This window comes from Euwallacea fornicatus, chromosome 6 (genome assembly GCF_040115645.1).
Source record: "Euwallacea fornicatus isolate EFF26 chromosome 6, ASM4011564v1, whole genome shotgun sequence".
In the NCBI taxonomy this organism is placed as follows: domain Eukaryota; kingdom Metazoa; phylum Arthropoda; class Insecta; order Coleoptera; family Curculionidae; genus Euwallacea; species Euwallacea fornicatus.
The window spans coordinates 3,188,777-3,210,214 of NC_089546.1; the positions used below are offsets into that span (position 1 = coordinate 3,188,777).

Below are 21,438 nucleotides of genomic sequence, written 5' to 3' on the forward strand. Positions count from 1 at the left end.
AAGGAAATAAGCTTAATTCCCATCAAAGGGAATAAGTTAATTTTGCTGACAACTTTATCTAATTTTGTGGTTTTCGTCAGTAAATCTATACAGAATTTTGGTGCTGTTTTTTTAACGTGCTGTTATGTTACGTGTGCAGTCTTAAGTACTCTACATTCTCCCACGGAGTGGGAACTGGAAAAACATTAATGTCAATATCAAATCACTTTTGACATGACACTAATGGCAATGACTGTGACGTTTAGCTTTTATGTTTTTATTTGTTTATTTATTGATATTTTCTTTAATTGTGTTTGATATCATAATATTTTGCCTAAAGACCGTTAATTTATTATCAATTAAAATAAATTTTCGGTTAAAACTTTTGGAAGGTGTAGTGTTTTCGAGGATAGAATGTCTCCTGAAATCAACGGTAATCCTCCAAGTGTTACAAAACGCAAGAAAAATCGAGAAAAGAAAACACCTGCAGAGGTTTCCCACAATTTTGATTTGAATGTCCCCAGCTGCAATTACTTCCCAGCTAATCAGTACCCTTATCCCAACTTTACCATCCCAGACATGGTAAATGGTTACTACCCATTTATGAACTGCCCTAATCCCTCTGAGCCCATGTCTCTTCCAGTATATCCTATGAACTATCAATCATACCCTTGCCCAGGTAGTTTTATGGGAAGTATTGGAAATCTTTCGAGACGTTCAACTCTCTCTAACAATCCCTTTATGCCACCTGAAGTACCTGATTATATGAGTCTACCAGTTGTAACAACTGATCCAGAGGAGGAATCAAAACGCAGATTCTCAGACCCAGGTTTACCTAATGATAGTGATTCCAGTTCTACTTCTTATGATGAAACAGTACAAAAATTAACTCAACAAATTCATATGTTGACGGAGAACAATAGTAGATTGTCTAGAGAGGTGATGGAGCTTCGACTTGAATTAAATATGATGAAGCAACAACAGAGTAGTAGACATTATGAGAGGGAGTATGAGCCTGGAATGTTGGCTGATGTTATTAGGGAGGTCCGGGAAGCTGCCAGGGTGAGAGAAGATGCCCTGCTGGCCCGAATGAGGCATATTATGGAGGAGAAACAACTGAGTGTGGTGAGTAAGGAATCAATCGGTTTAAAAGTGTAACCATTTAAATTAATTCTTTGTTTAAATTTTGGTAAACTATAATACCTATTTCACTATCAGTATAATAGAGGTATTTAATTGGTTTCATCATGGTAAGTTAATTGCCAAGATAATTCCTGTTTACAATTTTATTACTACCCTATTAATATTGTCTAGAAGGTTTTTCATTTATTTTGTTTGGATATCTTATTTTACACACCAGTAGGGATTGTTGGAGTGGTAGAACTTAATACCATTCTTAGTTAAAATCAATTGAGAATAACATTCATCTTTTATTAAGGGCTCCAACAAAAACTATTGTGAACATTTCAGTAACAAATTTAGCCTTCACCTTATAATTTTGGTATTTACATTTTTTTTCTACCTCTAAGAAGTTTTGATATTGTTGATGACACATAAAATCTGGTAGTTTTTCAGTTACTTTCAAAAAACAAAAATTCACGTATTTGATTTTGATTTTTCAAGTTATAGTAGGATAGAGAATTTCAGTGACAAACTCAATTTACAGTGATATTTGAATCACGAACCAATCTTATCCTGATCTTCCACTGCTATCTCCTCATTCTCAGCGGCAACTGCGTCTTTTTTAACTTAAAGTCACTATGTCCCTTCTAATAAGTAGTCCTTACATCCTTACACCTTCCTCCATGATAAATTACGATTTAACTTAAGAAAGCACATGTGAAGACCATGTTTCACTTAATCTTGAGGAACGAACGCACCTTCGAGCACTAACAGAATGAGCCAGCATCTCATCAGTAATATCCACATTCCTTATAAAAGGAGAAAAAAGTGCTTGGCGACACCCACTTTTAATTGTAAACTGATAACTACACTGAACAAAAAAGTATTGCAAGTTTGTCAATTTTTATTTTATTTCGTATAGCCTTATTTGTTATTGTGTTACTGTACTTCATTTAAGTTATTATTGTCAACTGTTAATAGTACCTACCTATGTATGTACATATGTAGTAGCATCACGCCATTACTTTTTCACCATTTTCACTTCACAACTTTATTGTTATTGGGTTTTTAAATTAAGTGTTCAAAATGTCCACCATTTGAATGTATACAAACTTGACATTGTTTTAGCCAATTTTCTCACACACTTTGAAAAATCCCTGGAATATTCCTAATATGATCGGCAGCATTGAAAATGCGTTGTCGCAAATGATTTTCATCCCTTATCCCATTTTCTTTTTTTTTCTTTTGTTTTTTCTTTTCTATTTTTTCTTCTTTTGTTTATTGATTTTTCTTTCTTTTTTGTTTTTTTCTTTTGTTTGTTTCTTTTTTTCTTTTCTTTTTTTATTCGTCTTTTTTTCCATTATTCATATAGTAGTGAAACTTATTGCAATATGACTTCCCATACTAAGAGTAAGAAGTACCGAAGGGAGAGTTTAATTATATATGTTGAAGTTAATTCATGAAGTATTGAATTAAAGGTTAATGATTGCATTGATAAATTTGGGTCCATCGGAGATACAAAAAAATTATCAGAATAAATTCCTACAATCGGTAAACCAGTGTTGAGTTAGATTTCAGTAAAATCTCAGCTATTAATTTGGTTTTAAATTGCTTCTGGCAATGTCATTGCTAATTAATTTAATGGTTTTTTTGCTATACGTGAAACAGTCAATACTTGTCAAACACATTTTGGCACATTTATTCAAATTTTACCATATAATCTAGTTTTTTCGGTTGTCAAATTTAATCCTTTTTCTAATAAAAACCATCTAGTTTTCGACCCTAGTTATAAGAAACTTTATATTTAAAATTATATTCTTAAGCGTTGGTTAAATTTATGAAAGTTGTTTCCCTAACACCCTGTATATCGTTTTAAAGTAAATGCCGTATTAGTCGCGACGATCTTCCCATCTATTTATTTTTAATAAATATTCAGGTAAGGCCGAAGTTTGGTAACTATTACTTACTGTTTTTACTTAGGTGCTCACGTAATGACAGGCTGTTAAGTTTAAATCTTGGGTTGAATACAGAGTAAGGAATTCAATACTACATATTTTTATTAATTCTACATCTATTTTAGAAAATATTTCATTGTGCCAGACTTTACAATGGAGAACTAGATTGTAAGTTTCATATTTCTTTTAAAAATTAAAAGAAAATTATTTGAATACAAGAAATTTGATTATAAAAAACCCTGACATTTGAATCTCTAAGTAGACACCTCTATGTCCAAGAAAGTATGCATAGATAGCTTGTTTCATTACAGCTATTTGATTATTTGTCCATGAAATCATAAAAATGGTTGGTCGAGCCGTATTTACTATTGACCTGATGTTTATCAATACCTCCATCTAAATTGCAAAATATGCTATACTCAATTCTCCGCGGTTTGTCTTGTGTTGACTGCTTTATGTAGGGTCAGTTAGATGCCTCTGATTTTGAAAATCGATAATGTAACACCTCGTGCAAGTTTTCGTACATTTCCACTAGAAGGCCCTACTTCCATGGCTTACTAAATATGCTTAATTGCCTTTCTTGCATGCTTCGTATATAAAATGGAATACCCTGTTTATATTTGTGGAGTAATAGTGGTGTCAAGATCGATCCCTTATTATAGAGAATGGGCTACTTAGCGCCAAATTCAGAAACTACACGAGTGTGAGGGCAAATTGAGGTAGAATTTTATATTTTAAGTTTACTTTTCATTTAATTTATATAGTCTTTATTGCACTTGACACTTTAACACCTGTTAGGTACAATATTTTTTTTAAGAGCGCATGTGCATGCATTTTTTACTACATTCAGTAATTTTAACTAAATATTAGTTTAATATTAAATAAATAAATTATTGTCAATCATTTTTTCATGTACATGTGCAGAAAAAGTTTTTACACACGCGTGTAAATCTAAAATAGTTGTGAAAAGTTTTGACACTGACACATGCCACATGCCACTTTGATTTTCGTGTAGTAAAGTGGGTGGTACATTGGATTCGCAAATGTGTGAAAAAAAATCGCTTTCTAAAAGGCAAATCATACGCTGGAAAGCTGCCAAAGGATTTGGTTAAGTAGTTCTTGAATATATGCTTTTCGATATCCTCACACTCGGTTCTGCATTTGGTCCATGGCCTTAAAAGAATACCATTTTTTTTCCACCAATTTATTATTATTTACTAAAACAGATCTTTCACTAATAAGATCTTTTTGGGTACGATTGATAGATATAAATAAGGTAAAAGTGGTTCAATAAACTGAATGAGCTACTTGTTAGCTTACCTTGATGGCTACCCTCTTATCTCCTGATGCGAATCGGGTTGGCGATTTAATTCACTTAATCCGATTTAGATTTACATTTTTTTAATTGAAATTTTTTAAATGAATTTGTTCTCAATATATTATCTTCCAACAAGACAGCAAGACAATATTGTTGTAACGCACGCTTAAAAGTGACATTTGAATGCAATTCTGAATGTCGACGATATTTATATAATGTAAATTACAAATTTTCTCCATATATTTCTTTTATTCATTATTCTACCATGATTTCTGTGTAATTAGTAGTGTGTAATAATCTCTCTTATTTTTCAATAATTTTATTCTTCAAATAGACAATTTAACCATAGGACAGATATATTCGGCAGGTAAGTAGTACGATTCTTCGGACTTCATACCAGCAAAAAAAAGTTGTATTATACAGTGTCGTCCTCCGGGAAGTCCTTCGATCGATTGTGGGAAAACCATAATTTGGAAAAATCTGAAAATTGGGGGATATACCTAAGTGGTTGGGAGACACGCGTTAAAAATATTTTCAAGATGGCGGCACTTCCGATTATACCGGAAGTAGATGTCGACTCGCTTATTTTAAATGGAACGTCCTATATTTTATTGCTTTTTTGGACTTTACGATGAATTCTGAACACCTTTTATGTGAAACGTTTTACGCTTATTCTTAACCATTCTGGAGATATTTACACCTATTTGGTGATTCATATAGTGATATTATGAAAGGGGAAAGTTATATCGCTGCAATTTTTTGAGGAATTGTTAATAAAGCACAACTTTAGCTGAGTACGCAGTAAAACTCGTGAAATAGCATACAGGGTGATCATAAATAATTTTTAAAGTTGACAATCACAAATCATTAAAAATTTGTGTTTTTTAAATAGGGACCCCCATTTTCTTAACGCCATCGTGTTAACATTGAAAAATAACTGTCATTTTATATAAATAGTTTTTTTTTATTAGTGAATAATATTACTAGAAAAAGAGTTGTTTTGTTGTTATCAAATATAAATTTGAGTAATCGCTAATCGGCAGTGGCAGACTTCTGAGAGGTCTCTAAACCTCCAACACAATCAAATATGTTTGAAGTTCAGGTCGCATAGGATTATGGGAATAAAAGAGCCCTAAATTGGAAGAATGCTAAGTGCCAAGGATAGAAGTTAATCGTCACGGAACCGGCGGGTGGGGGAGTGGGGGGTGTCACGCAATGTGTGCTGATGTCATTTCTGTTTTTCTTACATTTTAAAAATGTCGCTAACACTAAGGAAGCTAGACACTAAATTAGCACTGTATACTGATGATGCAACTGTTTTTAAGTGGGGCGTCATCATGGCGAGACACTAAAAGGGTTAATGCATGCTGATCTGTTAACGATAAAGGAGTAACGTGATACTAAATGAATTCGCAACTTTAGGAACAGTATTAAACCAATGCAGAAACGTGAATGTTTGGGATTTCATAGTTTGAAGAAGGTTTAGGTTTAGTGTTCGTGGGGGCCCAAAAGTTGACGTTCTTGCATCTACTTGGTGTGTTCTGATTGCGAGTTACAAAAGTAACCATATTGGTGACTTTTTCAGTTCTGACACACACAATGTCTTTTCATTTGTATTATGAAATTCGCCGTGATGGTGACCTCATTTCGATTCCTCGGGATCATCTTGGATTCATAACAGCTACCTTGGCCGGCATTAAAGTAGTTCAACCATCCGTCTCGTATTGTTCATGACTTAAATATTTTGCACTTTAAAAAACTCAAGTAAATCTGCGTTGATCGGTCGCTTTTGAAGAGTGAAAGCTAAAAGAAATGGAAGACTATAACAGATGTAAGTTATAAAATGGGCCTTCATATTTTATTAATTTATTTTTTATTTAACTTAACATCGTGAAAATTGGGTGGATAATCATAAGCTTTCATTTTTCTTGTGTTTTCTTTATCAGGTGGCGAAATAGCGATGATATACAAAGATTGATTGCCGAAGGCTTCTTTACTGTTTTAGAGACCTTTTTTAGCACCACACCCAAATTAGTGTACTGGCGACAGGACATTATCATACCTGGCTTCGACCCGGAAATAGCACATTCACCAACCCCGCATGGGGATGTCAGTTCGCACTTTTAGTAAGCGGCTTTATTTTACCTTTTATTATTTTATCGCTAGGCAACATCGAGACCACCCACGAAGGGCAAGGGCTTCAAACCCAAATATTTCTACATATTCTGTTATGTCATTCACTCAGTGTATTATTCAGATTCTACTTGGGCTAATCATACGAACAATAGCGTTACTGTTAATTTTATGACGGCAATACAATATGACCACAATTTTTAAACCGGTTTGATCTTGGTGTTCTCTAATTTCCTTCACCCATCTCCATTTTCTTTCCTCATCATCCGGAATAGGCCGATAATTAGATTTTTCGATCCCGCCCAATAATGGGGCAGATTTCGGTCGTTATAGGCAGTTAAAATTAGACCTCTCACGTTAAGTAAAAAGCCATTAAGGTCGCCATGGGTTCGCCCCGGGTATCGGATTGCGGCGTAACCGGAGCCCCGGGGGTCTCGGAGGCAAACACGAAGATTGGCCGTTGAATGGGACATCCCGCGGCGCCCGATCCGCGCCCCTCACTTCGGTGTATTATTTCATCCTTTGAGGGCCCCGTTTTAAGAATTTATTTACTGCTCCACCATTTTAGATCTTTGACTCTGGCCTATGAACCTTATAGTTTATAAGTTTGGGCCAGTTTTCAAGTCATGTACAGGGTAGTTTTTCATATTTTGAACGAGGTTTATCATGTAATTTCTTCTGCCAGTGGTTAAGCAGTTTTAATTGCATGGTTTCAAACTAAGAGTAGTAAACGGCAAATATCGATAAAGCTACTAAAAGCAATTTCGGCAAGTAATTGGTAAGCACTTAGTACTCCAACTTGATGTGTTCGTTTCTCGTTCCACTCGTGGAGTTAAATAAGGGTACCAATTTGAGCACCAACAGAATACCACTTGCTAGCCAAAATCGGCTTAGATTTTTCTTCGATGGTATGTTTGTATAGTAACGTCATTAAGGAAGGTAACACCACAGAGATGATTTGAGAGAGTACTGCAAACCCAGAAACGTGAGCCAGATAGAGGTACTATGACCTTTGCCATTCTTCATGTCTTTTTCTTTTCTATTCCTTCTGACAAATTCTGTTTTTGACTGTTATTTTTTTTTATCCTGCCGGGTGCCGACGGTAACGCGACATTTAGCTCTTGCACGCGTTTATTCGTAAGTCTGCGGTGTATGATGAAACAGTATGAGCCTCATGTAAATAATAAGAGGTTTGAGAACATGTTATTCTTATGTTTTTAAGAGTATAAAGCCGGACTTATAGATTGACATAACATAAAATAACACAAGCACATTGCAAGCTTTTTGTGAAATACAAATTATAAGTTTCATTTGGTGCTGGTTAACCTTGTCATATAGTTGTCTTTTTTTGTTATAGAATTTTTTGATATATTAGTTTTTTTAATATTTTGCATTAGATTTTTTCATTTTATTTACCGCTTGGCCCTATGATCAATATATTTTCTTTTTATTGCATACATTTTATAGCAAAAATTGTTCTAGTAGATGTTCATTCTCTGAATTAACAACTTTTGGATTGGCTTGGCACAAGTGCAAAAATCAATGTGGCAATATGGCCTAGTACGGCAACTCTGTGGTTTTTTTTTTAATTTTTTGCAACACTTTCCAGCATATGTGTACTAGGTGTATCAGAATTATTCTTCCAATTGCTTACTGCAGATTCCTGTCACCGAAATAAGAAATAAAGTTAATAGAAACAAATTTCTAATTGCTCTTTAGTCTCAAGATAGAGGGTGTTAAAGTTTAAGAAAAAAATGTTTAAATTTCTTAACTTCCAAATATCTTAAAATTTTTAATTTAAATTTCCTACATGAATTTAGCTTATCGAGAGGTATAATTTAAAAAAATATCAGTTTTAACTATTCACCAATAGCGGAGATATGGATGTCATATGTCCTTTTCAGTTATTAAAAATTGTAACACTCAGTGTAATAATTCGTTTGAAGCAGTCTATTATAAGCGTCAATGCGTTCAACCAATTTTTTTCTTTTCGTTTGTTGTGTTTTAAGTAGTTTCGTCATTAAAAATAATGTTAAAGTTAATAAAACCGATTTATTAAGTGCATTTTTACGACCCAAGTAAAAAATATTTTTTTTATTTTTTCATTTCACAAGCTCTTGAGGTATTTAAGGTGGAATTTGGGTATAAGTTCAGTATATTCATGGATATAAAACCAAAAACTCCCAGTTTTTGTAAATCAGTCAGTGGCGGAGGTAAGTGCACCACATTGGTTTTTATCAACTTTAACGTTTAACATATTTCAGTAGAACTCAGCTATTGCGAACATTTGTTTATAACGAACGAACAACAAAGTTTTATCCAAGTTTCTGTAAAGCTAATGTAGTTTTATTCGGTTATAATGTACCATATTATGTTTTGGAGCTTTGAGCTTTGGTATAACGAATCGTCAGGAGATGCTGTTGTGAGTGAACTGCTGGAAATTTTGATGAATGGGCCAAAAAACCAGCACATTTTTGATTTTGAAGAAATTATCTTAAATAAATATAACATGATTAATGAACATGTGGAAGTTGCTGAATTTCCTAATAATATTAATATAGTTCAAATAACTCAATGATTAATACAAACACAGTTCGAGTAATAAATAGGAAGTTGACGAGAAGGATGAACTTTTAATTCCCACAGCTTCCTTTCTGTTTTAAATATCGTAGCTCTTTATGTATAGATGACTTACCCAGAAAATAAAAACTTTTTAAATGCGACAGATCTTTCGCAAAACAAAATAACTGAAGAGATATTGAAGAATCGTAAGGTGCAGAATCACTTTACGCACTTTTGTTCTACCCAAATTTCAATTTCATTTAAGATTTGTGTTTTTTTTTTCAATTTTTGTTGCTTTTTTTCAATTTTTTTTTGTCATTTAATATGCATCCATTTATTACAGCGAAAAATAGTTCAATTTGGCAGTTAGTTAAAACAGAAATTTTGAATCAACAAGCTTGTTTCCTCGGTCGCCTCTAACGAACTTCCGCATATAACGAATTACAGGCAAAGTCCCTTGAAGATTCGTTATAGCCGTATTACATTGTAATTTTTAATGACAATTTCTCATCTTATAATAACATTGCTTTCACTTATTTTTATTGATCATATTTTCTTTAATTTGTTTCAGAGTCAACTCAGCCTGTCGCTTGAGAAGGACAGGTATAGCGACAGAATTTTGAAACTGGAAGAACAACTGAAATGTTTGACGGTTGGTGGGAATACGAGGTAAGTACAAACGGTAGAATCAGAATTTAGATAAATTTCCTTAACCGGAAAATTTATGCAATCAAAGGGCTTTTTGACTCACATACAAATGTTCATTTCTCTCACTTTAACCAAACTTTCACCACTGGCAATTTGTTTATTGTGATGTATTTTAATAGAAATCTTTCTCTGCGATACCTATTTATTAATGTTAATACGATCAAAGTAATTTCATAGGGTTCCACTAATCCTGGAACAATAATTTCATTATCGTTGATATTGTGGACCCAAGATAGCATATCGTACCACATCCTGTTAATTCGATTCTTCGGTTGTTTATAGAAAAACAATAATTTATGAATTCCAGCTTTAACGGCTTTTCCGACTACAATGTGGCTAGATAGGTTTTGATATACCGGGTGTCCCACAAGTGTTTCATTATATTTCAGTGGGTAATAGTACATTGAAAAATAATATGACTCCCTATATAAACCATAGTCCAATAATGCTTCATTAAGAAGATACAGGGTGTTAAACTTTACTTAAAAAATCTAACTTTTATTGATATATTCAAAACCGTTTGAGATATGTAAGTGAAATTTGGCATGTTTTGAGAGTTAATGTAGACGCATTTATTTATGTAAAAGGGCTATTTTTCGTTTCACCAGTGACATGCGTACGGACACCTCTCAGCACATTTTTAAAGAAAAACATGGTGCGCCACTGCTTTTTATCAAAATAAAAATTATTTTTAAAAGTTTAATTTCATTTAGAAGAAAAATGCTCACTTGACGCTTTTTCGTCCGACGTATCGTTTGACAGTAAAAAATTGAATACCGTCTATATGCACGATATTCTCTAAATGGTTTTAATAATATTAAGTTTGTTTTAAATATTATTTATTTGCTATAACATTATAGAAATTGTTCAAATTGGTGGCCATTTAGTTCAATACATAATTGATTGTTCATTGATACTCTGATACGTTGAAATATTCCAGGTGTGTTTTTTTTTTAAGTAAAGTTTAACACCCTGTATCTTCTTAATGAAGCATTATTGGAATATGGTTTATATAGGGAGTCATATTATTTTTCAATGTACTATTACCCACTGAAATATAATGAAACACTTGTGGGACACCCTGTATATGAGATTGATCTATAGTTATATACTTATTTAAAAATTGTGGGTCCCCAAACGATTAAAAATACCTCTCCAAATACGGTGAGGAAAAAGTAAAAACATTTTTTCAAAATTTCAGTTTTTTACCGAATACCTCAAAAAATCACCGGATTTTTCAATCTTTTTAAACGGCAAATCTTTGAACTGTTAATTCCACAGCATTGTCCGTTATTCCGTCGATGTCCGTCAATTTAACTGAGTTCGAATCTTTTATTGTTGCTGAGATTGCTGTAGTTGAGCGAAAACGGACACACTGTGGTTGTTTATAAGAGATTTTTCTTTATTGCGATCCAAGGAATATCCGTTTGAATTTATGCCGCATGTGTAGGACTTACCCTTTACAAGGTGTTTGGCGCATGAACCGTCAAAACGGACGATTATGTGTCAATCCACAGAAAAATTTTGACGATTTATGCGCCAAACACCTTGTATAATTTTGTAACTTCTATGCGTTTATGAACGGTTCCAATAAAGATTTTAATGTACTAAATCTGTTCTTTTAGAATTTTCTTTGTTGTGTTGTTGGTCACCACACGGGTAATATCATTTGGTTAGCCCGTTGCGAAATCCTCATCAATTTTTTTTTTTACTTATTTTCAATCAAAATCACTTAACAGCGTTTTCTCTTACACTCTAAAAGTGTTTCACTCCATCATTGTCTCAGGGTATTGAAAGCACCCTAGGGCGCCCGGTCTGTATTAAAAAAGCATCAGCCCATCGAATGCATGCAGACCCGCGAAGGGCACACACGTATCCCTTTGTTTCAAAAACCGTAACGTCCTTCGGCAGGATCACGGTGTGGATCCTTTTATTATCATCTGGGGCCACGTCCTGCGGCCGCCGGTCTCCTGCGATAGCGCTCGAACATGTCTTATCGCGGCCCATATACTTTCCTGCACTCGACAGGCACAGTGCTTGTGCAAACAGAATTTAAAGGACATCGGATGATTGCCGTTTCGGCTACGCTTTTTTGCAGGGAAACGTCCTGGAATTTTTCAGATGAGACGTTTCCTGGAATATGTAAGAGTTTTAGAATTCTATCAAGTTGAAGTGGGATTTTGTTGTGTGATGCAAAGCATTGCGTTCGTCAAGGGAGACCTTAATCGTAAGGGGGTGTGAACTGAACTTAACCTTAAGGATTATCAATTAGCCTCTGTGATGACGTAGATAGTTGTTGAAACAAGTTTGCATTCCTATAGTGGCGTTGATGTCCTGTTACCGTAACATAATCAGAGCGAAAATAATTTTATTTTCATACATACCGAATTGCTGCTCAGTGTGAGGAAGTCCAATATCTCAGCAAATGTGCGATTTAGAAGAAAAAGTTTTTAGTATGTAAAAGGTCCGTATTTTAAAATTATTTTTAAACCTACAATGTATGCCATGAAGTGTGGCAATAACAAATGATTTCTTTTAAATGACCCCCTCTCCATTTTCTCCCATTTCAGGATTTTTCGTTAAACTTTAAGGTCAGTTTATGTAAGGTACCTTACCTTTACAATTTACCTCTTCCGAAATATTCGGGAAAATTTGGAAATTTTGATGGCTGGAAGGTCCCATGAAAATCAGTGCTGTGCCCTAACCGCTTCGAATTTCAAATCGGTCTTCTGGAACTGCAAGAAAACTTCAAAAAACTATATTTTCACGTCTTGGAATTTGAGAGAAAGTCTTCTGCAATCATCGAAATATGCCTCTGAAGTTGCAGGATTATAAACGTCAATGGAGTGTCTTAATTTTTTCAATATGACATCGTGTTCAAAATTCAAAAATATAATATTTTTAAAAATATTACCCTCTCCTAAACCCAGCCGTTTGGGAGTTTCCAAAAATTACTCCCTCTTGACTTCTAAGTGTATTGATAGTAATTTTTAAAAGTTATTCAGAAATTTATGGATGAAAATAAAGTAGTATATTATCGTCCATTGGAATTTTCTCATAATCAATTTAGATTCTGTAAATGTTTAAAAAAAGCCCAAAACAGTAAGATTATTGTGTGATTCGAAAAGGGATATTATCTGAATGTTACCTTATGCGATTTGAAGAAAACTTGTGATTTCGTGTCTCATTCTAATTTAGTTGCTAGACTTCGGTTGATCATTTTTTTGAAAATAGTTGTAAGCTTTTGCTCCTGTGTTTGGGTCACAGGCAGCAGTACACCACGATCAATGGTAAGTTTTCAGTGCCAAGTGCTGACGTGCGATCAGTGGGATTCGCTTTGGAATGATTTTCGAAGTGAGTGCAGAAGCACGATACGACGGAAAATACACAATATTGGAAAATCTGCTATGCAATGCGAAAAATGTTGAAGAAAAGGATATTTTAATATCTCTTGAAAATATTGAACGAAAGTGGAAAAAATAATGGAAATTTGAAACGTCGACGCGATTGATTTGATCAATTTTTTAAATTCTTTTCCGAGAAATCAGATTCTTTGGATGTTTTTAAAGAATGCCCGAAAATAATGTTCATTTATTTTGGAAGTTGGTTCCTTAAGCCGAAGCCACAAAAGAGCTCTTATAAACACGTGGTTTAAATACCTCTTAAGCCCTATGGAACTGCTTGAAGGTGTCGTTCAAGAAACATCGTTTTTTCTTAATACCTTCGACGCCATTAACGCCGCATTGACATAGTTCATGGCTCGGTGGCTTTGTAAAGCCTAGGAATTAACTAGGTAATGACTATGATGTCGCAGATTTTCGCTAATCAGTTCAATCAAAGAGGTAACGAGTTAGATGCAATCAAACTAGCCTATATAGCACAGCGGAAAATCTATATCGCTTCGCCTTCCAAACTAAATCAACCAATTTTCTGTTACGGTTTAGACCACTCTGTATATTACTTATTTGTTTTTCTTCGTCCATGGGGTGTGTCAGGCACCAATTTGATCTAAAAATCACAATGTCTTGCTATTCTCACGTAATTTTAATTAGAAGTTTATTTATAAAATCTTTAAAAAAATGCATACTACATATTATACAGATCTGACGATACGAGCCTGAATTCTTCGGTATTATGCCTGACAGAAGAGAAAAATAAATCCGCTCGTCAAGTTTTGGATCTGGAACGAGAAGCTTTGGAGCTCAGACGCGAATTACAGGACACTCGAGCCAAGAAAGAGGAAGCGGACCAGAAAGTTTTGAGGTACGAAAGGGTTATTATGAAACAGCGAGGGTGGATCAAAATGCTCGTTTGAAGAATCAATGGTATCACGATTTAACCCCCTCTGCGATATTCCCAAAAATTAAAAAAAATCAGCTTTAACATTGAATATCTCTCTTAGTATTCATTTCATTAAGACGGGTGAACAGGAATTGGGCTAATATTGTGAGTGCTATATCCCCGCCTAATACAAATTTTAATCATGAACCTCTGCAAATGTTTCTTAAAGAGTGGTAAGCAAATGCTCGGGCACATTTCGCATCGTTAATTTCTCATATAAAATATTAGGTCTACCGGAAAGTTCTGTCCGAGAATTTCGTTTCAAGTTTAAACATGTATGCGCATACTCTTTTGAGCCATATATGGCCGTGTTTCTTTATAACTGCATGTATGTACATGTTTTCTTCGAAATTAATTACAGTAAAGATATCTCATGTTATTTTTAAACTAGACGCGATCGTGAAAACATGGGTACTAATAAAGTTCATTTGAGGCACTGTATGTTGTATGAATTTCAACAGAGTAGAAATGCTACCGAAGCATGTGGAAATTTAGTCAAAGTTTTTGGAGGGGATGCTGTTTCAAAGAAAACATGTAGGAGATGGTTCGAAAAATTTGAAGCAGGTGATTTCGATCTTAGCGATGAGGCACGCTCTGAGCGGACCATATTCGGAAGCTAGGATTGGTCTGTAAATATCCCAGATGGATGCCTCATGAGTTAAGTGAAAAAAAATGTGCATGACCGTATCGTCATATGCACATCTCAGGTTGCTCGGAACAAAAGTGCACCTTTCTTGGACCGTATGATAACTGGTGTTGAAAAGTGGATTACGTATGAAAACATTGTAAGAGCGTACTGTATTCCCGGACAATTTACCCTTTCCACTTCTAAACTTGGATTAAGCCTTAAAAAGAGAACGCTGTGTATATAGTGGGACATTCAAGAACCTATCCATTACGAGCTTTTGAAACCCAACGAAAAGCTCAATTTGGAGAAATACTGTTGATAAATGGACGAGTTAAATAAATCACGCTAAGAAAAGATGGACGGTGAAGATTTTCAACAGGAAGTAAATCATATTGCACCACGGCAATGCCATACCACATGCAGCTTTGGCGGCTCGCCAGAAAATCACAGAGCTACGCACGATTCTCTCGCATCCACCATACTCCCCAGATCTTGCACCCTCTGATTTTCACTTGTTCCTCTCTTTGCAAACATTTTTTGGCGGGAAAAAAGTTCAAAAATTAAGAAGATGTCAAAACAGCACTTCTTGAGTTTTTCGTCTCCAAAGACAAGGCGTTCTTAAAAATGGGATTTAAAAATGACCATCACGCTGGCAAGAAGTCATAAACAATAATGGAAATTATATCGTACAGTAAATATTGTTAGATGGATCAAAAACTGCATAATTTTCTTCTTCTTCATAAACGGACAGAACTTTACTGTAAACTTAATATAAATTCTTTTTTGATGACTGATTATTTCCTGCAGTTCCCAAAAGTTTCTTTCATTACTTTTTCCAATACTTTTTCTGTGGTTTTGATAATCCCTACAAGATTCATATCTGAAACCAGATTGTAGCTTTTTAAATTGATACTGATTGCATTGGTGGCGCAAAGTCCATAAAGAAATATAGCAATTCAAACAGAGAAAAAAATGCATATTTATAAGGTTCTGAGTTGATAGGAAAACTGAGAGCTGATGTTCGCAAATGCAAGTTACTTCGCTGGTCCACCCTTGTATGCGTTAACAATATTTTCTATGTTTTCAATGTTTTTCCTACGTGTAGACTATCAAGTCTGCTGCGCAGAAACGAAGTATCGGCCTCTGAGCCGTCTGAAGATGGTAAGACCTCGGCAGACAGTCTTTCAACCATCACTACCTCATCACTAGCTCCACCACCGCCTACTAGGGTGTTTTTATCCGGGCCTGTTACTAGTTTATAAATTTTACACACTTTTCTTCGGAGAGGGTGTTCCGGATATACGTCATATTCGCTCATAAGACTATTGCCTGTAGTGCCTAATACTTTTGATTAGTGCCTTATCTTCAAGTCTCTCTATTTCTAGCAATAACTTTGGTATTAAATTTGATATTGGGAAGGAAAAAAAATTCATTGTGTCATCCCGTCATTGGAGAAATGTTATCGAAACCTAATTGTAATAGCTCTGTCCTATCGGAAAAGAAAACCAAGAAGAGAAAGAATGATCAGAAAGATGTGGAGTAAATCCCGACTGGGAAATTGCACATTTTTATGACTGTTTTATACTCTTCGGATTGGGTTTGCCTCTCTTTTAGAGCAGACGTAATGTGAATTTTCCATTCACTGTCTGTTTCATTTACCAGAATAAAGGTTTTGTTCCTTGATTAGCCCTTGGGCCTAAACTATCAACGCATTCCAATTTTCTGAGATGAAAACTACACTAATGTATACTCTTATTCATATTATATACAGAATTAGCAATTTTTTGGTATGTTTATAATACGTACTTTATTCTTTATTTGTATTAATGCCTAACCCCATTATTAAGTTTATCAAATCCTTATATAATTATTAGTATTAAGTTTATTAAATTTAATAAAACTTGAAAAATTGCGATGCCATCGTTACCCCGATACAATTACGATACGAAGTTATATAATTTGACTAATCTATCGGTAGATAATAGTAATTTTTAGCTACGTAGTGAAGTGTCAAAATAAATCCGAATTTTCGTTTGATCTTCTCGCATGTTAGTTCAGAGTGACTCAGGTAATGAATGATTTATACCCATCCTGATAACATTGTTCTGTAATATCGAATAAAATGAAATTTTTATATAAGTTCTTTAGATTTACCATAAGAGCTCTAAAACACCCCTTATGCTCTGGCACACGCTTGAATATTATTTATTATTGTTAGGTAGTTTTTATTTTTCGACTGACCTTTATTTATTTATTTCTGAGATTTAATGTGTTCGATTTGTAAATTTTGCTGAAGACGATACAATTTAGAACAGATATATTGAGTAGAAATCCAGAAATATTGCATTAACGTGCGATGTGTTGGGGCTGGAGTAGGGAGAAATGCGTTTAAAGGAGTTTGAAGTATTTAATGTTTTAATATATAATTATTTTATATCCTTCACATGGATTAACGTATATTACGGAGAAGCATATCGTTTTTCCTCGCTATAGTGTATTCAAACTCCAAACTGCTTATTACTTTTCCCTATAGTATATCATTCACTTTGCCCACACAGAGATAATTTGTTATAAGTTTCTTAGGGGTTTCACATGTGATAACAAATCTTGGATATGTTATGTCTAGAAAAACGTGAGTGAGAAACAATAAGTATATTGAATTACTACCTTATTTCTAATGGTCGTCGGATTCAAATATATATATTTTTAGCCAATTATTATTTATAAAATTTGTCCATATTTCGTGACGCTGTTGTAAACCTTTATCATGTGACAGTGGTTTTAGTTGGGTTTAGTATTTTTTTAACCCATATAATTGATTTTCGTTGATCATGCGATCGTAAACGCTGTATCAATTTTATTAGAACGTCGATATAAGTAAATAAATTAATTCTAGTTTCACCTTTGTAACAAAAACGGTCTAATACTTTGGTACAAATAAATATATATTTTTTACTAATTGTCTTCAATTTTACTATCGTCTGGAGCCTGAAGTCGGTTGAACTTAAACTGAAGCAATGAGAACTTTTCGACAATAAGATCGATCAGTTAAAGACAAAACTGTATCGAATTACATCGAAATGCACTGAGTAAACCCATTACGTGTTTCATGTTTGCTTTTAAAAAGCGCAAGTCCAAGAAAACAGAAATTAGTTCAGAGAGAAAACAGGTATTCTTACCAAAAAATAATAAGTTTCCAAATTCGTTCGTGCCAATAAGAAGTCTTGCAATAACATTGTTTCTCTACGTCTCAGCAAATATCGTTGTAGTACCTTTACGATCTCAGTTATTTGCTCTCACCAGATAATGCTCAAAACAAGTGTGGGTTTGTAAGTATAGAAAGCTATAAACACGGTTTTCATGCAAAAGTTGACACAGAATTTTTCAACATCTCGGAATGGTCAAATATTCAAAAATATAATAGATCAACAACTACCTCACAAAAGCCTTACTTCAACTATACATACAGTGTGACCCATTTGTTTTGGGGTCGGTTTGTAAAAAGTTTATTAATTGTGCGAATTAGCCCGGATTTTTCCTTTTTAATTATAGAGGTTGATAAACTGCGCATTTCCATCAAAAATGGCCTGGTTGATATAAAATTGAAGGCCTACTATGACAGTTTCTAGAAGCAAAATTTTGATAAATCATATTAGCGATTTTTTTAGGAAAAATATGTGCACGCCACTGTCTTGAGTACCTCTCAAAACGGGCCTGTACACAATTTTATCGAATAATTTTAAGTAATAACGATTTTGTAGAAGAATTAAAACTGCACCCTCAGTAGTTATTTATTTTGAAAAATTCATAGTAGGCTATGGAGAACAAGTGAAGTGTTTAACTGTCAAACAAACGCAACAAACGTCAACATCGATATTAGAACTCATTTGTGCTTGATACAAATTGAATTATTAATCGTGTTAATTGTGGACAATTTAAGTGTAAGAGAAAAAACAGAAATTGTTCGTTTTGTTGGCGGCAACGTGCGCTCGGTAGCAGAAACTGCGGCAGAATACAGAATTCAACATCAGACATTCAGATAGACCAGTACGTCGAAGTAACGAGGCAAAATGGATGCCGTGGACATTTTCTAAATAACGGCATGAGACCATAACTAATTCGTTATAAACTATTAATTTTTGAAAATAAGTAAGTACCTTGTGTGCATTTTTAATTCTTCTATAAAATCGTTATTATTCGAAATTTTTTGAGAAAATTTTATACAGGCCCGATTTGAGATGTGGTCAAACCAGTGGCCCGCACAGATTTTTTCTAAAAAAATCGCTAATATGATTTATCAAAATTTTGCTTCTAGCAACTGTCATAATAGGCCTTGATTTTATATCAACCAGGCCATTTTTGATGAAAATGTGCAGTTTATCAAGCTCTATAATAATAAAAAAAACCGGGCTAAATCACACAATCAATGAACTCTTTACAGACCGACTCCAAAACAAATGGGTCACACTGTAAATCCACGATGGTCAATTGCCAGTAAGCAATCAAACATTTGGTCCACAGTTTCAATTGATTGTTTATCCCGTCATCTAAACCGACGTGTTGCTTCAAGGGCTCATTGTTTCCACGTTGTTATTGTTATCAAATTCTTCACTTTCTATCAAATTTTCTATTACCACCCATCCTCCCCCCTTACTTGGCTATAATCTTTGTCTGATAGTTTTATACGAAGAGCAATCTGAAAGGACAGAAACAGTTACATGTGTCCCTTCAAAAACAAACAATTCCGAAATGTATATCCTTTATAAAAATAATATTAACTCGAGAAAATATACTCCAAGAAGTATGTTTACCCACTTCACTATTGTCAATTATCTCCTTACCAAAGACTGCTACATGATTGTCCTGACCGCAAAAACTATCTTGCCACCGTTATAAATATATATTTTTCCAAGACGTCCCTCTTTGTTTTCACGAAGAATGGCACACGTTGGGAAAATTCACACTTGAGAAAACAGCCGTAATGTATCAAAAGAGTTTGCTTAGCATTAAGGAAATTATTGGGTAATAATGTAGCTCTATTCGAGCGCCTTTGGTGGTCTCTGAAATTACCTACCTGTCGTGGAGCGGGCTTTATGTAATATTTATTTTATGTAAGTTTTTCTATTTTTATGCACTTAGGTAATAGGCGGAAATAACCAGGAACGCACTTAGTCTTGCAGTAAAACTCTTAGTCTCCATGTTCCCATTAAACTCGGGTTTACGGGAAATTGATTGGGTAAACATGGAGAGACTTCTTGGCTTTCATTAAATGAGTTATATTGCGTTTACCGGATAGGGACGAATGTGTGCACATGCGAAAATCAATTGAATGACTTGTGGTACTTCATTATGCATAATGTAATTAAATTAAGGACTCATCCCGCCACGTGACCACGGGGGGCCTCAAACGCCCACTTCCGACAGGAAATGCCCGGTGAACACGGCAAAGGCACTTATACATACTTTTTAGTAATTTGCCCATAAACGACCTATAATTTACTCTTCGTGTATGTCAGAGTGCTCGCTCTATTCCCATGGCAAAATAGGTTGTTAGAGTCTTTAATAACTTGCAGTAGAAAACTATGCAAAGGAAACCTCTTGACCTTCCAAATTCCGCGTTTCGAGTACTTAATTGAAAATAGGTACAGTAATTTATGCAATTCCTTAATTACTAATCTGTGGTCTGTTTACACTGTACCGTGAGTATTTTTTCCACTCTTTCAACATTTCAATATCCTCTGACCTCCTATTCAGGTATGCTAGAGGTACGCATGCACCTCTCCATTTTACAGTCTTGCTAATGATAATGATAGCATCGCACAATAAATAAACATTTTAATATTCATCATTAATTAGGAAATGAAAGAAAGGTCGTCCAACTGAGAGCTCTTAAATCCGTGATGCGGAGGTCTGTCCTCTTGAGTAATAAGTTGCCGTAAAGGACTTTATGCGGTGCACAGTCATCGAATATCGTCGTATGTAACCAAGTTGTTAATGTACACTTATTGCGTATGGGTACTTTTATTTTCGCATCGGAATGAGTGACTGTGGGGGGTTTCCTCTTTTTTTGGCGTAGGTTAAGAGGGAATTATTTTATGCCCCGAGTTCAAGAGGGCTCGCCAACCTGGTTTATGTATAAAGGAACAAATGATCGCTAAACTCACACATTATGTTACCTACTTATGATAATATTATTATTGACCTTAACAATTTTGGTCGGTTCAAATGTGCTTTCACGTATTTCACCTAACGGTCTTTGGTAAATTAGGAATGCCTCTAAAGGCTGCATTTTAATCTTTTATGCCCATTTTACAGTTATTGGTGTTCTGAAACGCATTCTTAGGGTTACTGAGTAACATAGAAAATGAAAATATCCCATTTATGAGTAACAACAGAACATGCAATTATAATAATAATGGACGTTACTGAACATTACTTGTCTATATTCCTTGATCCACTTTGGTAGCAGATTGTTCTCTTTTCTTGCGTTTTCCATTCAACCATATCTTGTAGAATTAGATACTAATGTTTGGTAATATACAATTCTGTTTTGAAAATCTGGATCTGGGTCCGAAAAAAAAACAATAAATAGTCAACTAGTTTCACTTTTGAACGAAACTAATTCCATAGGAGATTTAGGTATATGTATATCAATGCTCAAAATATTGCTATGTGTTACTGGGTAATTGAAA

General features: G+C 34.4%; 1 protein-coding gene across 1 annotated transcript; it reads left to right on the plus strand.

Moving 5' to 3' along the window:
* Window positions 1-259: 259 nt before the first annotated feature.
* Window positions 260-17,705, plus strand: LOC136339793 (fibrinogen- and Ig-binding protein). Its single transcript, XM_066283286.1, has 4 exons — window positions 260-1,104; window positions 9,641-9,738; window positions 13,879-14,040; window positions 15,852-17,705. Exons 1-4 carry the CDS (start codon window positions 394-396, stop codon window positions 16,006-16,008), a joined length of 1,128 nt encoding a protein of 375 aa, XP_066139383.1. The 5' UTR covers window positions 260-393; the 3' UTR covers window positions 16,009-17,705.
* Window positions 17,706-21,438: the final 3,733 nt, after the last annotated feature.